General features: G+C 43.1%; 1 protein-coding gene across 5 annotated transcripts; it reads left to right on the top strand.

Moving 5' to 3' along the window:
- Window positions 1-285: 285 nt before the first annotated feature.
- On the top strand, window positions 286-14,702 carry HYKK (hydroxylysine kinase). Of its 5 annotated transcripts, none has more exons than XM_065559563.1 (6): window positions 543-775; window positions 2,008-2,150; window positions 2,253-2,605; window positions 5,071-5,213; window positions 11,741-11,924; window positions 12,868-14,702. In XM_065559563.1, the coding sequence occupies exons 3-6, from the start codon at window positions 2,260-2,262 to the stop codon at window positions 13,326-13,328; spliced, it is 1,134 nt and encodes a 377-aa protein (XP_065415635.1). In that variant the 5' UTR covers window positions 543-775; window positions 2,008-2,150; window positions 2,253-2,259; the 3' UTR covers window positions 13,329-14,702. The 5 variants fall into 5 exon arrangements, with proteins under 5 accessions (XP_065415636.1, XP_042702724.1, XP_065415635.1 ...); XM_042846789.2 differs by lacking the exon at window positions 2,008-2,150 and having other exon boundaries at window positions 544-775; window positions 12,868-13,130; window positions 13,663-14,702; XM_065559564.1 differs by lacking the exons at window positions 543-775; window positions 2,008-2,150 and adding an exon at window positions 286-408.
- Window positions 14,703-15,003: the final 301 nt, after the last annotated feature.

Raw genomic sequence — 15,003 nt, 5'->3', positions numbered from 1 at the left:
GCCCACGGCTGGGGTGCGGGTGGCAAAAAACCTAGAGCTGGCTCTGTCCCTACCATTTACAGCAAGCTGCAGCATGAGGTTTCAGTTCTACACTCCTTCCCCCTCCCTTTCCTGTTAATTGCAGCCAAGGGAATGCTGGGAAATGTAGTTCTTTTCCTGCTCCAGGGCTGGCTCTATAGGCAGGGAGCTAACCAAGGAACTACAGCTCCCAGGGCCCCCTGTTGGTTCTCAGCTCTCATGCTGGATTCTTGCGCCCCTGCAAATTTGCCGCCCCAAGCACCTGCTTGCTTTGCTGGTGCCTAGAGCCGGCCCTGGTGAAGACACCCTAAGTTACGCAACTTCAGCTTCATGAATAACGTAGCTGAAGTCGACGTACTTAGATCTACCCACTGCGGTGTCTTCACTGTGGTAAGTCGACCGCTACGCCTCTCACCCTGGTGGAGTACTGGAGAGTGGACAGGAGAGCGCTCAGCAGTCGATTTATCGTGTCTAGACTAGACACGATAAATCGCCCCCCTGCTGGCTCGATCGCTCCCCCTGAGTCCAGAGCCTAAGGTAGACATGCGCGTACACAAGCCCGTAGAGCGCGCCTTGCCTGGTCCCTAACCCTGGTGATTAACCCAGGCTGCCTCTCGTCCAAAGGCGGGACGCACCCAGCAGCCAATCAGACGTTTCATTACAATCCGCCCCGGCGAAGAGCCGTGGAGCTGGAGCTGGAGGGACTGGTCGGGTCCCAAGCTTCCGAGGCGACCAGCGTAGGCGAGCGCTGTGTGCGGTATGGAACCGTTCCGGTGAAATCGGAGCCAGTCCGCTTTGCGGTGGCTGTGCGGGGTGAATGCGCTGTGAGAGGCGCAGCGTCTTTCTGAAACAGACACGGAAGGCTTTGTCGTGTGTAAGGGGCCAGGATCAGAATCGACGCAATGTCCTGGCCAGTGTGTCTGTTTCTTTACGATCTGTTTCAATGCAGTTTGCTGCTAGGAGGCTGGGAAACTTGATGTAACCCAGACAGTTGGGTTGCCTAATATCTCTGATGAAGCGTTTGGAAGGTGTGGGGCACTCTGCTCTCCGAGGCTGTATTCTGAGCTGAGACTTCCTAGCTGTTGTGAAAGCTGCATTCCCTCCTGGCAGGGCAGCGGTCGCGGATTTCCCACCCCCGGGAAAGCGTGGTGAAAGAACCAGTTTGAAAGATGGAGCAAGCAGAAGCTTGGACATTAACAGGTGTAAGAACAAGGGGGTCTAGAGCCCATGTAGGCTATAGGAGACAGGCCAGAGCTGTGGCACAGGTCAGAAATGGAGCTAAAACGGCGTTTGGTTCTGTCTATTACACGAGACCAAACTGGTTTATATCAAGATTGGGCCACTAATAAGTTTGTAACTGGGGAGCATAGTTCGGTTGCTGTGGGTTGGCCCTTGAGAAGCATTCACTCTCCTGTCCCTCCCTCTGTACCCACATGGGTAGTAGTATGTCCCATCTCACATCAAAAAGTAAAGGATGGGGGCTGCTGACTTCAACAGAGTCCAAGGTTCATCAAGGCTCTGCTGAGGTTTTGTGGAGGATTGTTGACTTAGCACTTTTAATGGAAAAACTGACAACTGGCATTGGAAAAAAATGGAAAGGAACCTTTTGGGTATGGATTGGATGTTTTTAATGGTCCTGCTGTTTTGAATGTATTGTTGATATATTGACACTGAATATTTCTTGATATTTAGTTGAATTTTGAATGATAGCCTCTGGCAGAAGGATTACACTTATTTTTTTACAACTTAACATTGGTTGAAAGGGTTATCTGATCTTGGATCTGAATTTAAGAGCCATGGATAGTATTTTGATCCCTTTTTTTCTTATGAAATTGTTGGTACATTAGCAATATGCCTGGTGGCCTTGACATTGACTGGTGATATTTTATATTTTGTGCTTATGAATTTTATTAGCTAGTATCCACTAAGTTGTTCATTTTTATGTTTTATTTCTCAACAAAAATTGTGTGTGTATTAAAAAAAAATCAGGCCTTATCATGAAACTGCAGCAAAGGATGAAGTGAGGTTACAAATAAGAAGCTGGAGAAGAAAGAGAGAATGCACATGGAGAATCCTGAATGGTTAAATTTTCATTAAACACGGAAGCTTTTTTTCCCCCCTCGTTAATAAATGTATGAAGCCTTCTATCCAAGAGTCTGTTTTGTTACATTAACTTGTGCCCGTATTAAATGGCAGAATACAATTGAAATCTTCTAATCTCTGCTTTCTCCTAGATACACAATGTCTTCTGGAAACGTCCAGGAATCCCGGACATTAATTAAACCATCATTCAGTGAAAAAGAAGCCACTGAATTAGTTGAAAGGGTGTTTGGATTAAAAGTATCTGCGATCAGATCACTCCCCAGCTATGATGATCAGAATTTTCACGTTCACATTTCAAGAAGTGAGGGAACAGCAGACAGTGCTGACGAGTATGTTCTCAAAATCACCAACTGTGAAGATAGCCAGAATCCTGAACTCATTGAAGTGCAGACCCAGATCATGATGTTTTTGAATGTTGAAGGGTTTCCTTCAGCTACGCCCCATCTTACTAAAGATGGTAACATAATGTCTCTAGAATCATTAGGTGAGAGATTACAAAATCCTCCAAAAAATTATCCTCTGCTTTGTCATCCTCGTGCCACAACAAGCTACCACTGAGTATCCCAAAGGATTTGTCCCAGTGATTGCAATTGGGCCACATTCTGCTCTGTTATACTTGTATAAATCTGGAGTAATGCCACTGAAATCCATGCCAGCATGAGTGACCTAGAGCAGCTGCATATCTGCAACAGTTGCCCTCTTTCAGGTGCTCAGCTTGCACATACAGCACTCTCTGAACTGTTGCAGTAGCAGTGTGTCCAGACACTGCGTCCAATCCACTGTCCCATCGAATTTTCTATTTCTAAAATATAAGCACTTAAACTTTATAGGTGAAATATCACCTCAGCTCTGGGGAGGAGAGCCTTGACCAGAAAGCTCACTGCCAGCATATCCAGTGCACTGTAGAACTGTGCTAGGAAGACCAATTGCACCTATGCAAGTGAAATGCCAGTGCTTTCTGTCCCACACTGGCACTACCATGGTGCAGGGAGTCCCAGGGCAACAGACAATTTTTAAATTAAATTAATGGAGATCTCCTAGAACTGGAAGGGACCTTGAAAGGTCATTGAGTCCAGCCCCCTGCCTTCACTAGCAGGACTAAGTACTGATTTTGCCCCAGATCCCTAAGTGGTCCCCTCAAGGATTGAACTCACAACCTTGGACTTAGCAGGCTAATGCTCAAGCCACTGAGCTATCCCTCCTACCCTTAAATTTAGGTGAGTCTTGCTCAGAATAAGTGCAATTGCAAAAGCACTGATAAAATGCTTGTGAACCCCTACAAGCACTTTTGTGTGGGGGCATGTGAAGTGTATTAAAAGAGATGTTCAGGTAATTAGGCTAAAATTCTCCTTGGTAGCTCTAGCAAGGTGTGACAAGGTGCTGGACAACAGCAGTTGTACCAGCCTTCTGATCTCTGAATCACCAGTTAAATTGCCCTGGAGTAAACTTGGGGACAAAGCTGTGTGTAATTGATAGTTTGGGGTGGGCTGAGGAAAACCCAGAAAGCAAAAAAGGCACGGGAATGAAGTGTCCAGGCCAGGGGGGAGAGACAGGCTGGCGGGCTTGAGAGAGCCAGAGCCAGGGGAGATCTCTCAGGGGAAAAATATCTTCTGTCTCCCCCCCCCCCCCCCCCTTCCTTGGCTGAGAGAAGCTAAGGCTTCTATGCTTGTAAATACAGAGTTGCATGAGTTTGTAAAGATGGTGGGGAGAACGCTGTAAATAGATTGCATAAGGTGTTTGACCAGAAGAAGGTCTCTGAGCATAGGTGCTGGAACTAGGGGTTCAGGGGGTGCTGCTGCACCCCCTGGCTTGAAGTAGTAATAACAACCCAAATCCATGCTTTCCATCTTCAGCACCCTCACTATAAAAATTGTTCCAGCACCACTGTCTCTGAGCAGTTTATATCTAGAAAAAAGACAGGAGTGGAATGATGACTTGTCACACAGGGTCATAGCATGGTTTAACAGAGAACTGTGAATTCTCCAAAGGAATTTCTGCACATATTAATTCTAATTTTTCAGTTAACTTGTTTTGACCACGTTGTGGCCATTTTTGTATTTGCTTTCTGCAAATGTTCTAATGTGTTTCTGGCAGGACTGTTTGTAGAAACAGCAAATTTTAGCAAATATTGCAGTGAAAGAATCACCAACAAGGAATCTGGAATTCACAATCATGAGTATTCAGACCAGAAACTTAAGCCTATGGGCTATCCTCATCCATTAAGGGAACAGAAACCTGCCATGTGACCTAGGTGGTCAGTCAAAATAGCTTGAACTTCAAATAGTGAATGCATCAAACTGCTCACAAATAGAAACAGAACAGAAAAAGACGTAGCCATAAAAATTATTCAGAAAATACATTCAAATTAATAGATGTGAGAAAACGCTGATCTGCTTGCAGGCAAATCACAAACAAAAAAAGGCAAACGTCATGAAATAAATCTTATTACAAGTTATTTCCCCAGCTCCATGGTTTGGGGCTGTAGTTTCAAACACAGTTCAGACCCATCTACAATGCAAGAACATGCATGGTGGGAGAATACTCTATTGAACCTGGTTCCCCCAACACTGTAATTTCAATACGGTAACCAGGGCCATTGAGACTCATCACTCTGATAGAGAAACCTGTTATTTTAGGTTCTCTTTAGTCCCGCTGCAATCAATGCAAAGTCTGCCATTGGTGTTGGATCAAGCCCTTTGTGCACATGAAAGGGGAACCTTTCCAAGGTGTGTCACTCTCATATGTAAAGGCATGGAATTGCACTTACACTCCACATGCGCTGAGCGTTGGCCTTTCCTAATGTCCCCAAGTAAATCTATTCTTTGAATTGTCTCTTTTTGAGCTGAGTTTGATTTCGTTTATGATGGGAGAAACCTCCTTGTCCTTACACACAATGATCTTCAATGGAGTGTATTGAAATGATTCACAATCTGTCTCTTTGCCTATTAGGTACTGGCTCTATGACAAAAAAGTACATGGTGAGACTGCTGACCTACCTCCCAGGCATGACCATGGCAACAATCTCTACAAATCCTCACATTTTATATGAGATTGGGAAACTAGCTGCCAGACTGGATAAAACTCTCACAGAGGTGAGACTTTTTGTTCTCAGCATGCAAGTGGGAGTGATCTCTTCCCACCTAGTATTTTATGCATTTCATAACATGTATAACTAGCGACATATCACAGTATCAGAGACATTCACATAAGTCCTGCAGCTTCAGAGCTACCTGCAAACACCGCCTGCACACTGCAGACATAGAATACTCAACACACGACAGTGCTCTTGTACATGGCTCTGTAATACGTAACTATGCCCTAGCCATGGCTTCCCTTATTCTTTCCAGGCTTGAAAAGAGAACACAACCACGTTGTTAAGTACTACAAATCTGCAGCCACTTAGGACTCCATGTTTTTCACTGTTTCATATCGTGACCAACCGGAATGCCTCAGTGAACCAGGGTTAGAACGTGGATCCTCCTGCTTGGACTGAGCTGTCTCCTCTGCCAGCTGCCTTCACCTCAAAGAGCTTGTGGTTCTTATGGCTGCTCTGTTTTATGCCAGAACTGGTGCAGTGCAGACCAGCCCAGAGAACAGGGGAGCAGTATCTAGCATCCCCCAATCCTATGTTGAATGGATCTCGAATGCAAGATTGAATCTAGTCCTTGGCCTTCAGCCATGTTCCTCAGTGCACATAATAGTGGATAATATTAGACAAGGTCCCCAAACCCACCCGTGGCTTTACTGTTTAACAGCATGTCTGCCCATTATTTTACCTTGTACTTTAGGGGACATGTGATGCTCTTGTGGTTAAAGCACATAACTGGGAGTCTAAAGATTGGGGTTCTATTCCCAGCTCTACCACAGACTTACTGTGATCTTGGTCAAATTACTTCACCTCCCTGTCCCTCTCAGTAAAATGGAGAGAATACTTCCCGCAAACAAGAGCTATGAAGCTGAATATATAAATGTGTGTAAAGTTCTTTGAGATCCTTGAATGGAAGGCACTATAGAAATGCAAAAGACTTCATAACAATGCACACAAACAATACAAGTGAAATTCTCCCTTCCATTCTGGTCCCTTCACATAGGGTTAAAGGGCCAGAGTACTATTAAGGGGTCCTAAAAGCCTCAATTCTGGTGGGGGGGATGATTTCCCTGGCAGAATCACTGCAGCAGGCAGTAATGAGGCTGTTTGTGAGTACCCCCTTGCAAGCTCTGGCGTGTAGAGGGGAGAGGGGCGGTGCTTCAGAATCCAGGAGTTTGGAGATTCTGGACAATGCTGCATCCTACAGGGAAAAGCTGTCTGCCTTATTCCAGGGCCTCTGCAACCCCTGGGGCAATCCAGGAACAGGAGGATACAAAGGTGGCTTAAAGCTACCATAGACCCCCTACTGCATGGGCTGTATATTTTAGGCTGTGTCTCACAGACTCTCGTCCTATGTGTCTTTCTTACTAATAGAGACACAAGGTGGGTGAGGTAATATTGTTTATTGGACCAGCTTCTGTTAGTGAGAGAGACAAGCTTTTGAGCCACACAGCTCTTCTTAGTCCTATTCTTCACAGAAGTTGGTCCAATAAAAGACATTACCTAACCCACTTTGATGCTCTAGTATCCTAGGACCAACACGGCTGCAACTACACTTTCTTTCTTATAGTTATTTGCCTTCTCCCTCTGGCTATTGTCTGTAATTTTATTGACGGTGTAAAGGAAATGTGTGCATTCCCAGTTTTAGATGTACTTTTATGACTGGGAGTCACTGTATATTTCACTGTGTATTCAGAGTGAGGAATATTTTTTTCTCTTTAAACTTTAAAAATGCTGAACAGAGCAAAAGTGATGGTGTCTGCTCTTTAATGTGATTCCAGCAGGTCAACTATTTTCAATTTTGATATATCCTGAATTAGTGGAGAGTGGATTAGGCAGGAGCGATTCATGTCTAATGTGTGATGCAGCGGCTCAGGGAGAAGTCATTTTTACGACACCACATGAAAAATTCACTTCACCTGCAAATAGCCTTCCCTTCTCCACCCCCTTAACCTCCTCTCCCTCACTTAAACTAAAAATTCTTCCTTCTCTTCTTTCCGCCCAGTGGAGAGATGTTCAGGGAAAATCACTTATGGCCAGCTAATGAGAACATCCTTACTTTGCTCCTGTTCGTCAATTTAATTTGGCTTTCAGCTGAAAAATACCTATAGGAATTCTCAAATATGATGGTTATTGTTAAATGAGTCCCCCAGCAATGAGCCTAGTCTGGTGGGTCAGATTATGACTGTGAATGTGAAGGTATGTCTGCTCTGCAATCAGGAGGTGTGATAGCTGCACATGTTGGCAGTTCCAAGTTACCTTGCTAAAAATAGCAGTGAAGTTGCAGCTACATGGGTTAGCTGTTAATATGTACTCAGGTGGGTAACCTGTGTCTCCACCTGTGTTGCTGCGATTTCACTGCCATTTGTAGCAAGCTAGGTCAATCAAAGCTAGCTTGCAGAGGCAGTGCTGCCCCATTGGGGTCCCTAAGCAGGAATATTTTGGGGGGACCTCCCACACATCACACTTAATAAAAAGCAAATAGGGGGCCCTCCTTGAGCTGCTCGGGTCTGCTTATGCCTAGCGCCAGCTCTGCTAGCTTAGGTATAGCTACATGAACTGCAGTCAGACCTCCCGATTGTGACGTAGATGTACCTTAACTGGCCATATGCCAGCATGATGGAGTATATACGTTTCTTCAGCAACATACTTTCCTACTTGTGATCTCGTCCAATTCCCCTTAACTTCACCCAAGAATCATTAGCCATAACTACACCGGGCAATAAGAACAAAAGAGAAACCCCCCTGTTCTTTAAAATCCCTTTTAAATTGAGTGTGTGCACTGATGATTGGTGCACTGTTCTATGGAGTTCATTGCAGCTTTGGAGGCCAAAAAGCTTTCAGACCCAGTGTGCCCCACGGTTGTGCTAGACCTTTTTCAGATGAGGCAGATAAAAACTCTGATCTAAATGCCTCTGGACTTTGTGAGAATTTGGATCTGAGTCCAAACTTTTCAGCCCATGAGCCAGCCATCCTTAGGGATTTTAGCAGCTAGTGACTGGGACTATGTACATTTGCAGCCTGAAAATCGCTTTCACTCATTATTACAGCTATATCAGGAGCTGCCCAGTGCATGAGAGATGCCTTGAGAGATGGTCTCTGAAGGCATCAGAACAGAGGCATGCTCTTTTTGTGAGTGAATAAAGCTAACACACAGGAAAATACTGTTAGAGAGGAAGGATGGTGCAGTGGAGAGGACATCAGGAGACCTGAGTTCAGTTCCTTGCTCTGGCACAGACTTCCTGTGTGACTTTGAGCAAGCCACTTTTATTCTTTCTCTGCCTCTGTTCCCCATCTGTAAGATGAGGATAATAGTACTTCCTTACCTCACAAAGGTTTTGTAAGGATTAAATACATTAAAGATGGTGAGGTTCTCAGATACTGGTAACAGGAGCCATAAAAGTACCTAAGATAGGTAGATTTATACGCATTAAATATATATATACCCAAGGAAAACTGGACAGAATCAGCCTACTGTGTCTGTCTGCAGCTCCTTTCTCTATTAGAGCTAACCTTCCAATGATTGTCTTCAGAGCCAGAGTTCAGCTATGGGGTCTTAGCCATACCCATAATCGGTATAACCCTTCCTGTAGGAAGAGCTTCTTCTATTAATAGATTGTCCTCCATAATAGAATTGCTGCTTGACCTTAACTGCTCTGTGGCTCATCTGCAAAATGGAGATACTATTGCCTACTAAGGGGTGTTGTGAGGCTGATTTCATTAATATTTGTACTGTGCTTTGAGATCCTCACAGGGAAGGTGCTAAAGAAGGCAAGGTAGTATTACTATTATTTATTTATTATGTGAAGTGGACATCCCAGAAGCTCAACTGGCTGAATTTTTTGAAAATTCATTTTGACCTGACTCTCTCCTTTTATAGTAACCATTTGAACCATGACCAGTTAACACTGGTATAGATTGTACACTTGTAACAGAACAGCTGTGCTTAATATGTAGACATTTATGACAATTCCCTTAATGTGCTGCTTCCAGTCAAATACATTTTAAACAGGATGGAATGCAAAGTAAGGTCTTCCTTTCATCTTTGATTAAACAAAGTAACGAAGGCCAATAAATCAGCTAGTAATTGAGTTTCTGTTACATAAGAGAACTTTGTACTAGGTAGTACTTTTCATTAACCTCTGCTTCTCATTTTCTGGCTACAGACTTCAGATAATTGTACTACTGAAATTTGAATTGCCAGTGTTACTGACCATGTTTTTAAATGTTAAACGCATTTATCAGTGTGGGAAAGATAATTTAGTGTTACAAGAGTCCATGGTGTTAAAATGCAATGCGGTTGAAACAATTTAAATAGACAAGCTGCTCTCAGAATATATATACGTTACATTATCTGAAGAAAGAGAGAAGTAGATGATTAACTTTAATGGAGAATGGGGAAAAATCCATATGCCCCATATAACTTCAGTTATACAAGTTTCATTTATTTAAAAGAAATAACCTTCTTCTTGTCACTCAAGAGACATACAAAATCTAAGATTACTATAGCTGACAGATAGTAGAGAAAAATAATTTCCTTTTTTCCCCCCAGTTAGTTTCCTTGTACATTTGACAGCACTTTGTGTATAGTCAGTTTCACTGTTTCCCCTATTAGATTCTCTGTTTGCCTGTGTGGGTCTTACAGAGCCACAGGGGAGAGAAAAACATTTTTAAAATAGCAACGTGTTATGATAAAATCATAAACATTAGCAGGGGATATTCATAGGAAGGTATAGAACCTGAGTAACATATAACTTGTATTTTAAAACTGAGTAGATTTCACATTGATGGTGTCCCTCTCTCCTGAACAGCTGACATTGCCTGTTATAGAAGGTTAAAATTGCAATGTTTGATCACCAAGTGGCATTGTTCTTACTAGTGCAGTGCTTCTTACTGCATCAGAGATGCTGTAATAGTATGTAATCACATTTTAGTTTTGAGGCAGTATCCTGTTCATTATCGTATCTGTGATTTTCATCCATACTTCTATTTTCAACTATCCCAAACCAAATAAACAATACCAAACCAACATGGGGCTAGATTTGCCACTGCAATGTGCTTTTGCACTGCACCACTGGCAGAATCTGCCCCTAAAACCAGCTTAGCCAAGCCAACCCAAGGAGATTATGCCAATATAAGAGTGGCAAAAATTAAGAAAGGCACTGGTATGCCACTCCTCCTCTATGCTGCTTTCAGAAATTACCTGCACATGTTCATGAGAGAGAATGGCTTAGTGGCCTAAATATTGTTTGAAATACCTAGATTCCCTGGATACACAAGGTCAAATCAGAGTACGGTTGACTTGGCTGTTCATCTTTTCCAAGTAAATAAAACGAGATGCGGTTAGTTTACTGCGTGCAGATCTTATGGGTGAGTGTCTGCCTGTGTTGAATGGACATTAAAGGTCCCATGACACTTTTTATAAGCCTATGGCTTTGCTCCATTATCATTGGCCAAAGTTTCCTATCCCTTGCACTGTTGTGCAGTATGCTGAGAGCTAGCTGGTTGGCAGACTCTATCCCAGAAGTGGTTGCATTTAAATGGTCAGATTGTATCCACTTTTGGTAAATACCTTCAGGTTCTGTCTCTTTTACACTTTGGCAGCAGTTGTATGTATAGCTTGTGCCCAAAAAGTGTTATTGGATGTATGCAATTTGAGAGGCACTGTGGGATTCTTACAGATTAAAGTTTCTACGTGTATGTAAGATATTATCATCACCAGCACTTCTATAATATTTTAAAGAACGATGAATTGCTTAAATTAATCTTTGTTACTAAAAGATGTGGGTGGGTATCAATGTGCTGAAACCAATCATCTTCCAGGACACCGTTGGTATTGTTTCCCTGAGCAGCTAGTCAAATTTTGGGGTACTGGAGATGTTCCTGGTGAAAGTAGAAATTGATGGAGTCTGGTATTTTCTTTGATGCAATCTTGTGTATTTACAAGGCATGTACCAAGTCCTGCTTTTCCAAATGCAGGAGGAACCAAAAACAAAAGGAGCAGTTTCTTAGCTTACTACCCAAGCCTCTTTAGCCAACAGCCCCAAAAGCCCGCTCTCTAGCTTTTGCCAGGATGAAACTGTGCTCAGATGCTACTGCTCGGCTTTTTGGCTTTTTGCCTCTGTCCTGCTCTCTGTTCTTGTCTGTCCTCAGCTTCTGTGTTCGCTGCTTCTTTCTCTAATGCGCGCGCACACACACAGTCACAATGGGTGTGGAACCATAGTGCTAGTTTCTGGGGAGATTCTATTAGGCCTTGTTTTTAGGTGTGGCCCTTAAATGTTTCCTACAACTATCTTAAGGGAAGGATTTTCACACTTCAGCTTGAATGAGGCTTTAATTTCAGACCATCACAAGGTTTCACATGGTATGAAATGACTGTCAAAGCAAAGCCCCCTCTCCATGGACTTGATCCAAAGCCCATTAAAATCAATGCATTCCAACTGACTTCACTGAGCATTGGATCAGGCCACTTCTTAATTGTAGCAGAGCTGTTGTATACAGTCTTTTTTTCTTTCTTGTGTTTTCCTTAAGAAATTCCATCATCCATCAATAAAAAGTCTGCATCGAGGGAAGTTCATTTGGAACTTGGCAAATGTTCCTCTTCTAGAACAGTATATTCATGCCCTGGGCCAGAACAGTTATCGTGAAGTTGTGGAACAAGTTATTCAGCAGTTCAAAGATAAAATAGTACCCAAGCTAAGCAATTTTCGGGCCTGTGAGTATTTTTACCATTATACTGTAATGTAATGTAAGAAATTTTTAAAAGGGAATGTGTTTGTAAGAGGTGGCAAATCCAAGGCACTGTAGGTAGAAATTATTTACTTTATCCACAGAACATGTACAAATTTCCCCACAATGCACCATGAGCATGCCTCAGAAACAGGAATCATCTCAAAGAATGAAAGGGGAGTTCAGTCTCAGGGCTTGTCTACACTGGCACTTTACAGTGCTATAACTTTCTCGCTCAGGGGTGTGAAAAAACACCCCCCTGAGCACTGCAAGTTGCAGCACTGTAACATGCCAGTATAGACAGTGCACCAGCGCTGCGAGCTACACCCCTCATGGAGGTGGTTTTTTTTAGTGCCGTGACTACACAAGCCATGTTAAAGGGCTGCTGTGGCAGCGCTTTAACGTTGCCAGTGTGGACAAGTCCTCTGAGACTGCCACCTACAGTGAGGGTTTTCATTATGTAGACACCAAATGGTAGAAATAGGCAGAGACTACTAACTCATTTAATATAGGCCACCAGACAGCTATCAGATAGCAATGTCTTTGAAGCCCTCTGTGCGATCCCTTGCATTTGGAATGCACTTAGCATATTGTGGGTTTTACCACAAGCTAAATAATAAATCATCACAATCCCATTGCCAGTTGCCATCTAGTCAACTATTATATAGGATTAATGAAGCTAAGGTTCTTATTAGGAAGGAATGAGACCAAGCAAGACATGATGGGCTATAGGAATATTGTCATGCCTTAGTTTTGTTTTGAGATAGATCAGTATATGTATCCATTTACACTCCGAGTATTTACATATGATGAGGAAATCAAGTGCATATTTTCAGTGTGGTTTTCTTAAGAGAATGAAAAAAGCCAGAGGAAAGTTTCTTCTGTTTATTATTTACACATAATACTGTTCCCATTTTTTCTGCATTTAGGTATCAATCATGGGGACCTCAATGACCACAATATCTTATTAGATTCCAACACTGCGTCACCAGAGAATCCACAATATAGAGTGTCCGGTATTTTGGACTTTAGTGACATGAGCTATGGTTATTATGTATTTGAATTAGCAATAACTATCATGTACATGATGATTGAGAGCAAGGATCCTCTCAGTGTGGGAGGGCATGTTCTTGCAGGGTTTGAAAGCATTGTACCATTGACAACAGAGGAGAGAGATGCCCTGTTTCTCTTGGTGAGTGGTAGATTTTCTCAGTCACTTGTAATAGCCTCATACACTTCCCTCCTGTATCCTGAGAACAAAGAATACCTAATGATCACAGCAAAAACTGGATGGAAACATTTATTAAGAATGTTTGACGTGGGCCAAGAAGCTGTAGAGAAGATTTGGTTTGAGACTGCAAAAGCATATATGAACAATGAACCTGTGTAGCTTTCATACCTTTATTACAGACAGAAATGTTCATATACTTACAAGTAAAGATGCACCTAACAATTTATGTAATTGTACAATTTGTATTCACTACATTTTAAAAAGTTATTTTAAGATAAAATAATGCATTGGGAATGTTTTCATAGATGTATCAATGGCTCTTAAGACAATGATTTTTTTTAAAAAAACTACAAGGTGTCTGCTCATGTTCAGTTACCAGGGTGGTACATGCACACTGAATACTTACAAACCCAAACAACCAGTCATGTATATGCCTAGAGATAGTCACTTGGTTTGCTAAATGTGCATTGAAATTGTACATTTTTTTTCACAGGTAATTGCCCGTGTACAGTTTTAAAAATTGGGCTCAACATTGTTACCTAGCAGCTCTGTGTTCTTGGGGAACCAGGGCGCAGTACCCAGCCTGTCTGACTCATGGAAGACCTTCCCCCTTTTCCCCTGCTTCCCTCCCCCCCCCCCCCACCCCCCCGCCTCTGCTTGAACCAAAACCGATCAGAAGAAAGACTTACAAAAAGCAATGAAAAGGCAGTGGGAGACACACCTAAACCCCTGGGATAAGGGTGACAGGATTAAGGAAACTCCCCTAGCCTCATTTGCATCGAAAATGGGACAAGGAGGCATCTCTATTAGCATACAGAATGGAGAACAGAGATTCCAAGGCAAGAACCGCACAGAATTCTGGGCCCAGAAAAGCAGGGAAGCACTGCATGACTGGGGATCTCTGCTCCAGATGTTAATGAACCCATGCCTGCACACATCTAGCTCAGTAGTTATCAGACCAATTCTAGTAATAAATCCGTTATTGGTAGTGAAGCTCCCTAATTGCATTGTGAACTCCCTCCCAGGAACATGGCCCATAGCCAGAAATGATCAGCTCCCATTGTCTAGCCTGAACAAAACAACTTTGGTATACTCTTTGAGCCATCAGTTTACACACAAACAAATCTAGTGTTCTCCCTTGAACCATTGCTGTTTCTCTACAAAACCCCCTACCCATGCTCAAGTAAGTGTTCTGATGCCTGGATCCAAAATCTGCATCAGTTCCATTGGGACTTCATCTTCTCCTGACTGATCGTGCTGGGGGCTCTGCCTGTCTCCAGCACTCCAGACCCTCAACTACCACCAGCATCTGGGACCCCTGATTGATTCAAGCTTCACAGAGTGGTGAGAACCCATCTCTCTCTCTCTCTCTCTCTCTCGGTTTAGCCTTCTGACCCTGATTTGTGCGATTAGTTATAATTTTCTAAACCTGACTTTTATAATCAAATTTAAGTTAGATTTAATATTCTAACTGTTTTGTTTGTTTGGCTCCCCTATGGTTATTACCTGGCAATAAATAACTTTGATGATTAAGCTGGTTGCTTCTCTCTCTCTATCCCCCGCGTGGGTGTTTTTTGGTTTCCTCATTCACTCTGCAGCAACGCTCCTCGTACCTAAAGCCTTGGCAACACTTGCGAGTTACAGCGCTGTAAAGGCTCCCCCAGTGCTGTAACTCACTCCCCGTCCACACTGGCAAGGCATTTGCAGCGCTGTATCTCCGTGGTTGCAGCGCTGCATGTACTCCACCTCTCCGAGAGGAATAGCAAGTATTGCGCTGCCGCTGCAGCGCTCTGGCGCCAGTGTGGCCGCCCAATGCGCTGTGAATGGCCTCCAG

Source organism: Chrysemys picta, chromosome 10 (assembly GCF_011386835.1).
Source record: "Chrysemys picta bellii isolate R12L10 chromosome 10, ASM1138683v2, whole genome shotgun sequence".
Taxonomy (NCBI): domain Eukaryota; kingdom Metazoa; phylum Chordata; order Testudines; family Emydidae; genus Chrysemys; species Chrysemys picta.
The sequence above is the reverse complement of the archived record's forward strand: the minus strand, read 5'-3'. Positions and strand labels throughout refer to the sequence as shown.

What these genes read in the sequence shown, in the direction of transcription:
- HYKK (XM_065559564.1), top strand. Translation starts at nt 2,260, where the DNA reads ATGTCTTCTGGAAACGTCCAGGAATCCCGGACATTAATTAAACCATCA. An exon ending in AATGTCTCTAGAATCATTAG is followed by an intron (nt 2,606 to 5,070) that starts GTGAGAGATTAC and finishes TTTGCCTATTAG; the next exon opens with GTACTGGCTCTATGACAAAA. An exon ending in TGGATAAAACTCTCACAGAG is followed by an intron (nt 5,214 to 11,740) that starts GTGAGACTTTTT and finishes GTTTTCCTTAAG; the next exon opens with AAATTCCATCATCCATCAAT.